An 8873-nucleotide genomic window follows, 5' to 3' on the forward strand; every position below is an offset into this window, starting at 1 on the left:
AGTTGACTGTATTGCGGTTTCCACCCCTCCTCTGGCCCTGTAAAAGACTTCTGTATAGATTGTTTTATTATGTCACAGTGGCCGTATTGGTCTACGGAAATGTGAAACGGTAGACATTTGGTGCACCAAAAACTCCTTTAAGGATTGAACACTTTCCTCATAGAAAAACTTTCTTTTGCCATTATTTACCTAACACGACAAAAATAAAGGGGTTTGCCCAAAAGAGAACTGAAGCCGTGTCTAAATCGGATATTTTTTAAACGGCATATTTTTTTATCATGAATAGGCCGCGGATGAATGAGTCGATTCATTGGTTTCGTGTGGACGGAAGGCTGATTCGTGACAAAAATATATATGCGGTTTTCAAATTATCGACATTGAGCAGGTAACGTGATGTTAAGGTGCTGTTTCCTTCAGGTATCGTTGCGTCTTTGCGTCAACTTTGCGTCACGCTTGCGAGTAACAGTAGTACCCAGTCTTTTTCTGAAGACTGCCGTCATTCAGCACTCTCGCCTCTCAGCAGTCGAAACTATGGCGAAAAGTAACCTCTCTGCTGTTCTCCGTAAAGTGGACGACTTATGCTTGGTAAGATAAAATTCTGCGTATTCCTGCATTCTATTTAACGCACTTGTCATGTGTTTAAGCATATTTAAGTGGTAGAGTAACCAATAATACATTCGTTTTGTAGGAAGAACGCCCTGTCCCGCGACCTGGAAAGGGCGGTGAGTGTTTTAACTCAAGTTTTAACTATTTCTTTACTTTGATCAGTCGTTAAAAACTCACGCACTTTGTTCTTATTATTACAACATATTTGTTGCTGTGTTTTTCTCTCAAAAATGAATATATTTTGGTCTGAAGGGGATTGTTTTTTCAGTACACGCTATAAACTATGCATGTTCTCACCTCCCGCGACGCGAGTCACGCAAAAATTTCCCAAACTAGAATCCTAGAATTAGATTTCAAGGAATAAACAAATTTGTTCTTTAATGCTGGGATAAGGACAATAAATAAAGTTTTCATTCTCCAAATCCCAGGGAGAGAGAGCCTTTTGAACTCTCCAACCTAATGTGAGGATTCACATCAAGTTTAGCGTGAGAAAACAGCTGACTTTTGGCGACTCCACCACTGGTTTCCTTGCGAAATGATGTCTGATTCCATACTGATGACATGTTACCACCCCGATCTGGGTACTGCTTCTGGCCCCAGTTGTTTAAGCATTGGATAGCCCTGTCCACCGGATAAATCACTATCCAGCAGATTAGTATTAGGGAAAATAATTGTACTGTCCACCGGATAGAGATTTACTGGTATGTGGTGGATAGAGGCTTGGTGTGCTGAAAATTTACCTCACCCAATCAGAAGCACTACTCAGATCTGAGTAGTTGGATAGTGCTATCCACCGGATAAATTACTATCCAGCAGATTAGTAGTAGGAAAAATAATAATTATTGTACTCTCCACTGGAGAGAGATTTACTGGTATCTGGTGGATAGAGGCTTGGTGTGCTGAAAATTTACTTTACCCAATCAGAAGCACTACTCAGATCTGGTTGGTGATGATGTGTCATCAGTATGGAATTTCTCTGCTCGTTTCTCATAGGGTAGTTTCGTGGGAAGACCATTGGTGGCATCACAGGTGGCACAAGCTTGAAATATGGCCATCGGCACTGCTGTGTAACATTCAAGATATAAGGATTTGTATGGGAGAAGAAACAATTGTTTCTGTAGCCTACGAATGTAAAAGGATTTAAACAAAAATCAGCTAACCTTGCTTCAGTTGTGTGTTTTTTCTTTCCTGTGTGGTTTCCGAGCTGATTTATGGCCATTTAATGGGTTTTATTGGAACCCATTTGCTCTCTCTATAATAGATTCCCAAGGCTGGGTTCTGGAGCAAAGCAGTCATTCAGATCTGCTAAAGGAAAACAGTCATAAATTCACTCCTAAGGCTCCAATCACCTCCATTTCCGCCTATATCCCAGAGGATAGTTCTGCTTTCCATTTGTGATCTTTTTTCAAGTGGCATTTGTGAAAAGAACGAATTAAAGGTTGCTAATCTTTGCAACCAGTCCTGTTTGGAACCATTGACAGAAGCTTCATTTGAACTCCATGTTACCTAAATGGTTGAAGATAGTTCAAGTTACTCACCCTTGGGGTGGGTGACAAAACATTGTTCTATGTCAAGATCTCAAATCGAGCAGCCAAAATCACACGGAAAGTGGGCTGGTCTGCCTTTTTATACACAACTTTAGACTCAAAGAAAATTTGTACATTGAAATAGTTCACGCATAAACTGACCCTGCTTGGTACAGCCGGCCAGCTCTATGCAGGCAGTAACACTCATTAAATGACCATAAATCGGCTTGGAAACCACTCAGGAAAGATAAAACACGCAACTTAGGCAAGGTTAGCCAATTGTTATTTAAATCCTTTTACATTTGTAGGCTACAGAAAAAATAATAATTATTATTAGTTTTTTCTCCCATACAAATCCTTATATTTCGAACGTTATACAACAATGCCGATCGTCATATTTCGAGCTTGTGCAAGGAATTTATTCTAGTCAAGGATGATTAATTTTGAAGAATAGAATCTAGGGAATTTTGTCCAGGATGTTGTCGACACCAACTCTCCCTTTAAATAGAAAACTGCAAAAATGGTCACTTATAATGAGCGTACGGTCCCGTATGGGAGCTTTCCATCACCAAGTTAAGTCACAAATCAAACAGGGTTTCACAAAGGTGATCGTAACTAGAGCTGGTCACTTACGAGTGTGGTCGCGAGGAGACCGTGAACTGTATAATACTATAAACATGATGAATTCTCTCTCTCCGTTTTATTTTTTAATAAGAGTAGATGTAATTTGCTTCTTTATTTATGTTAATGTGTTAAATGTGTCTATTACTTCCTCACAGAGGTCCAAATTGCCATGTATGCTGTTGGAATTTGTGGATCAGATGTACATTACTGGAAGAAGGGAAGGATTGGAGACTTTATTCTCAAGGCACCAATGGTTGTTGGTCATGAATCCAGTGGTACAGTGTCTGCTGTTGGTGAAGGAGTTACAGACCTGAAAGTTGGTAAGTTATAATTTCTAACACTTATTGAGAATTAAGAAGTAATTTTCGCAGATGTTGGTATTTTACTTTTGTATTTGCACTTGTCTTTGTCTGTCGCTGTTGCAGTTCAACCCATCCTTGTGTTGTGTGTTGCCATTTCATCTGTCCTATACAGTTGAAACTCTCTTCAACGGCCACCTTGGGGACAGAAGAAAGTGGCCATTGTAAAGAGGTGGCGGTTGAGGAGAGGTTTTAAACAAGAGTCAATGTGTGGCTTTTTTGTCCGCCGGGACAAAAAAGTGGCAGCGGTAGACTGTTGGCCATTAGCAGAGGTTTGACTGCATAACTGTTTCAAGGGCATGTCAGGATAATTACTCTAAGAGGGCCTCACTAATATCCCAGGAAGAAGTTTTTTCCCTGAATTCCTTCATGGGTTTCTGTTTAATGGGGGTTTTGACTTATGTTTGAGGAATGTTGAATGGAAAAAATCTGTCACTTGGTGAGACACCGTGACCCCTTTATACAGAAATTTAGAAAAAAAAGTAAGGCTGGATTTAAGAACATGTAGCTCTATGACTCATTTCAAAAGCTTTAATCTGTAGAGACTGGATCAGCAATTTTCTTAGAAGAGAGCATACAGTGAATTGGTCAATTTTATGCAAGCATTAGTGGCTTTAGGCTCGATTTCCATCTGCTGTTTTCAGGAAACGAGCTTGCGCTCCTCCCCCGAAGCCATCTCTTCAAAGGATGGACTCGAGAAGGTGGCAGAAATCGAGCATACAGTGGTTTACATGCCATGCAAACTGCCACCTCTTCTTGTTTTTATTTTTATATATATATATTTTTTTTCGTGCTAGGTGACAGAGTTGCCATTGAACCTGGATATTCTTGTCGCACATGCAGCGTTTGTAAGGAAGGTCGTTACAATCTGTGTCCAGACATGAAATTTGCTGCCACTCCTCCGTACGATGGCTCTCTCTGCAGATACTATGTTCACCCAGCAGACTTCTGTTTCAAGTACGTAACAGGAGTTAATAATAATCACTTAAGTACAGCTGTTACAGGTAACACATCTAACCTAACCTGCATTGTCAAAAACATTTCAGGATTTTGGGTTTTTCTTTGACGTCAATCAAACTGTTACCATAGCATCCAATCCTTGCTTGTCAAATAAAGGTGGCAATAACAAACAGTGGCTGAAAAGTTCAAAGTTGGCGGGAAATGTACAGATGCATTTTCACCCTCCCATATGTGTTTTGTCTGGACTTGGAAGCTTTATAGGAACAATGTCAGCTTGGGAATCTAAACTTGTCTTGTATCAGTAAGTAGGTAAAACAACTTGAGAGCTAAAAACTGAAACCACGTGAACTCTGAAGTTCAAAAGCAACGAACCTTGAAAAACAGAAACTCAAAATGAATCAAAATCCAGCAATCACAAATCACAAACTATAACCTTTGAACCCATTGAAGTAAATTTCTGTTTCCTAAATGGTGTGCTAAGATAAGGTGCCAAGCCTTCAGATTTTGATTGACGTTGAAGAAAAACCCAAAATTATCCAGAGATGTATTTGACAGCTGTAATTACATTAATATTTTGATGTACTTCCTGTGTCTGTTTGATGATTGTTGAGAATATACACCACGATGTTCAAACTTGTGAGGTTACAATAGCACTTTATCGTCAATAGCACTACACAGTCACTATTTATATAACTCATGAAACTCAGATTAAAAAAATTAAATTAACATTACGGAATTCCTCTCTTTTTTTCCTCTGGTCTCCAAAATGTTATCTTTCTCTGACCATTGTCTTTTTACAAATTAGTCAATCTCACATCATTTGTGCACTGTGCCATGTACACTGTAGGGGACACTCCCTAAGGTTGAGTCTCTGAGTGACCCACTGCTATAACAATTCCACTTTTCTTCTACCGCGGCTAACTTTCCTTGCTTATGAAAATAATTCTCTCTGCCTTACAGTTATTTCCAGTGACACTCCCCAATTGCAAGGTGAATTTGGCCTTCTTTTTCAACTTCCTGTCTTTAACGATATAACATCAGCAAAATTAGCTACAAATCTTATTTTAACCAATGCTTGACTTGTGTCACATTTTTACCTTCTACAGACTTCCTAATCATGTGTCATTTGAGGAAGGTGCTCTTCTTGAACCCCTCTCTGTTGCAGTGCATGCTTGTAACAGGGCTGGAATTACCATGGGAAGTAAAGTGCTGGTTTGTGGAGCTGGTGAGTGGATTTTTCGACATCTGAACACTTTTCTGTACATTTCATACGGTTAATATAATGTACTCAAAATTTATTAACTTAAACTAACTGTTCATTATTCTTAACTCCTGTTACTGTGGATACATTCAGGACTGTGAGTTACTGCCAGTCTGTAATCACTCAAGGGACAGTCTGTAATAGTGGGGTGAGAACAGAATTTCCTGACAAAATTTTAGAGAGATAACATATATTTACGTATATTATCCAGGCAAGGGATTTTGCCACTATTTTGGTATATTGTAACCGGTCATTGTGTGACGTGGTGTAGTGTGATGCTGCATGCTGTGTTCCAAATATGGTTCTCCCATATTAGGGCATGTGAGATAACGAGAGCGGATCTGTCAAGTGTGTGAAGAGTGAAGTGATTGGAGTAAAAACAGTGGAAATCATTATTGCAGTATATTTTATTTGTTATACTATTACGGATTGTAACAGTATCATCAGGTTGCCTACAATAATGAAGTGTCCATAAGGCAAGAGTTGACTGTACTGATATAACTTCACAATCCTTTAGGTCCCATTGGTTTAGTCAACCTTATGACTGCCAAAGCTTGTGGAGCCACTACAGTCACGATCACAGGTAATTATATAACAAGTTAGAGGCTGGTCGTTTATTACCTGTGGGGTTGGGGGGGGGGGCAGCTATTTTGAGAAAGCTTCCCACTTCACCCTAGCTTCTTAGAAATGTCACCTCCATAAATTTTACATCGATCTTGTGAAAGTGACCTCCTCCCCACCAATTGCTGTGGAAGGTATTATAAATTCCAAGTGTCATTTTCGTGCAAGTACACAGTCATGTAGTCTTGTACAAGGTTGTAGTTGAAGTCTCAATTCTCCTATTCCAGGACAAGGCACAAACTGACTACAGTTGATTACATGTAAATGCATTTTACTTCTCTGCCAATAAAACAAGAAAAATTGAATAAGGACAATGAAAATAGATAGTTAATTTTTAGAGGTGTCATAAGGAGAAATATTAGAAAAAAGGTGGTATTATGAGAACAGTATGCCTTTCTTATTCCGACCTGTACACTGTACATCTCACATTGAAAATGCCAGCACGTCATCACCGAGACAAAAATGGTATATTCTGGCCAATTTTTATAATATAAAGGTTTATAGTGAAAAGTGCACTTAGCTCATCCAGCTAGTTTACAAGCATTCCACTCAATTAATTAGAAAAAATAATCCAATAAACTAGAAAATATCAGGATAAAAAAAAAACGTCAACCAGTTGGCTATCTACAAGCATGGGTGAGGATTTGAATAATTTCAGAACAGCTGAGAACAAATCCAGCAAGTGGTCAGAACAGCCTAGGACTTGAACCTGGTACCACCAGAGTGCGAGGCCATACACGCTGGTCACTCAACCACACTGCCTCCAAATATCTGTATTTGATTTTATGGTAATAAATTGCTTTAGACATTGATGAGGGGAGACTTAATAAAGCCAAGGAGCTTGGTGCTGACTACATTATCAAAGTGGATCCAAGTAAAGACAGCAAGGACTTGGCCAATAGAGTAAAAGACTGCATGGGACCAGCTGATCAAAGTATTGAGTGTAGTGGGGCAGAAGCAAGCTTTCACACTGCAATTCATGTAAGTTGAATTGAAGTGGAACATCTTCAAGTGGGTCAATGTAGAAATGAACATTCAAGGTGTTCCTAGTCCACACAAGATGGCAATTAAAAAATTTTGTCCTTGCTAGGATCTGTTCTCCCAGCACTTATGCATTCCTTCAGTACTAGAATAGTTTCAAGGTCTTAGAGTTAATGCTTTTTCATTGACCCAAGAAAAATGATAACTTGAGCAAGGATGGAACAGAGTCAAAATTCAACACTTAGAAGGACCTCATTACCTAAGGATTTCTTAAGAACTTGTGTCCATGTGTTCCAGATTGAATCAGAACTTGGTAGCGTTGGTCTATGAGGAGAGGCGCATGGAAACATGAAGTACGCGGAGAAAGCTTCTCGGATCAAAGGAGAGAACCATTAAAACAAACTGCTTCTCAACCCACATATGGCATCTACGCTTAGATTTGAGCCCGGGCCACATTATATTGGTGGGAGGCAAGTGCTCTCACCACTACATTATTGTTTTTTTCAGGCTACTAAATCAGGAGGTACTTTAGTGGTTGTAGGGATGGGTAAACCTGAAGTGAAGTTTCCTATTGTAGATGCACTGGTCAGAGAGGTGGATATCAGAGGCATATTTAGATACGTGAACTGGTGAGTTAGAAACTGTTGAAAATTCGAAGACAGGGTCCTTCTCCTTCCCCAAATTTTGAAATCCTGCAGACCTCTCTCACATTCTGCTCCAGTGAACATACACACTGAAATGAAGTCAAGGCTTGGGTAGACAGTTCCAGAATTTTGACACCCAAAGTGATAAGGTCGTTTACTGTTCCTCTATCAAGCCGCCCTCTCTAATAAGCCCCCCTTCTCAGCAAAAGAAAGTTATCACCCACCCCTCCCCCCCCCCCCCCCCCCACTTTGATTTTAAATGATAGACTTTAATAATCTCAACTGTAACACTTTATGTGGACTGACCTGGTATATCATGTGCTGGAAGCTCGGTTTTGTTTTTGATCACCAGCTGCCTGACCTCCAACTTCATGTACCTAAGCCTTCACACCTTACTGTCTAGTTTTTATGGAGAATTGATACCTATCATGTTCACTAAGTTGAATAAACTCCCCCTCTCAAGTAAGTCCTCCCCTCCCTATTAGGCCCCCTAAAATGTGCTTGAAATAAATTAGTCCCCTGCGGGCTTAACAGAGGATTTACTGTAATAGCATAAACTTGCGCGATGCTGATCATGGAGTAAAGGCTTAAATAATAAGTGGGCAAGAAGGCTCTCTTTTTGAGCTTGAGTACATGAAGGGCCCTGCTAGAGCTAGTTTTTTTTGCTTTCTTTCTTTGTTGTAGTTACCCCAAAGCTTTGGCCCTGGTTGCCTCTGGAGCGGTGAATGTTAAACCTCTTGTCACTCATCACTTTAAACTTGAGCAGTCACTTGAAGCTTTTGAAACTTCTCGAACCGGTGCAGGAGGAGCTATCAAAGTTATGATTCATTGCAATGAGGATTATCAGATGAAATTATAATGTGTTGGAATGTTACGGCAAAATGGTGTTATTCTGTAATAATCATTGAACACAGTGGAAGCATGCGTACACCAGAGGCAAGATTATAACTATGTTTGCCAGAAGCTCTTGATTCTTCTGTTAGTTGGTGCTGGAGGAGTAATCATGCTAATATTTAATACTGTGATGCAGGGAATTAAATCAGACGCTATAAAAGACATGACATAACCTAAACTAGACAATTTTCTGGTAATTTATAAGCATTCGGTGACTTTGTTTCATGGTAAGATCATTCCAAGCCAGAAAGTTCCACAATGTAGTGAGAACTTTTCAGGAGTCTTAAAGCCATGAGCAGAAACAAGGGCGTTACTCGTGCACGTATACCTTATTCTTTTAGCCAAGAAGCCAAGAAAGCAAGCTTCACATGGAGTTTAATATTGAAGCTGTGGAACA

General features: G+C 39.7%; 1 protein-coding gene across 1 annotated transcript; it reads left to right on the forward strand.

Moving 5' to 3' along the window:
• The first annotated feature begins 474 nt into the window (after positions 1 to 474).
• LOC140951700 (sorbitol dehydrogenase-like) lies at positions 475 to 8873 on the forward strand. The gene is made up of 9 exons (XM_073401017.1): positions 475 to 585; positions 689 to 722; positions 2912 to 3076; positions 3913 to 4072; positions 5182 to 5300; positions 5854 to 5919; positions 6763 to 6938; positions 7446 to 7567; positions 8267 to 8873. Exons 1-9 carry the CDS (start codon positions 532 to 534, stop codon positions 8439 to 8441), a joined length of 1071 nt encoding a protein of 356 aa, XP_073257118.1. The 5' UTR covers positions 475 to 531; the 3' UTR covers positions 8442 to 8873.

The sequence above is a fragment of the Porites lutea genome, chromosome 1 (genome assembly GCF_958299795.1).
Source record: "Porites lutea chromosome 1, jaPorLute2.1, whole genome shotgun sequence".
In the NCBI taxonomy this organism is placed as follows: Eukaryota; Metazoa; Cnidaria; class Anthozoa; order Scleractinia; family Poritidae; genus Porites; species Porites lutea.

What these genes read in the sequence shown, in the direction of transcription:
- LOC140951700 (XM_073401017.1), top strand. Translation starts at nt 532, where the DNA reads ATGGCGAAAAGTAACCTCTCTGCTGTTCTCCGTAAAGTGGACGACTTA. An exon ending in AGTTACAGACCTGAAAGTTG is followed by an intron (nt 3,077 to 3,912) that starts GTAAGTTATAAT and finishes TTTTCGTGCTAG; the next exon opens with GTGACAGAGTTGCCATTGAA. An exon ending in CCAGCAGACTTCTGTTTCAA is followed by an intron (nt 4,073 to 5,181) that starts GTACGTAACAGG and finishes TACCTTCTACAG; the next exon opens with ACTTCCTAATCATGTGTCAT.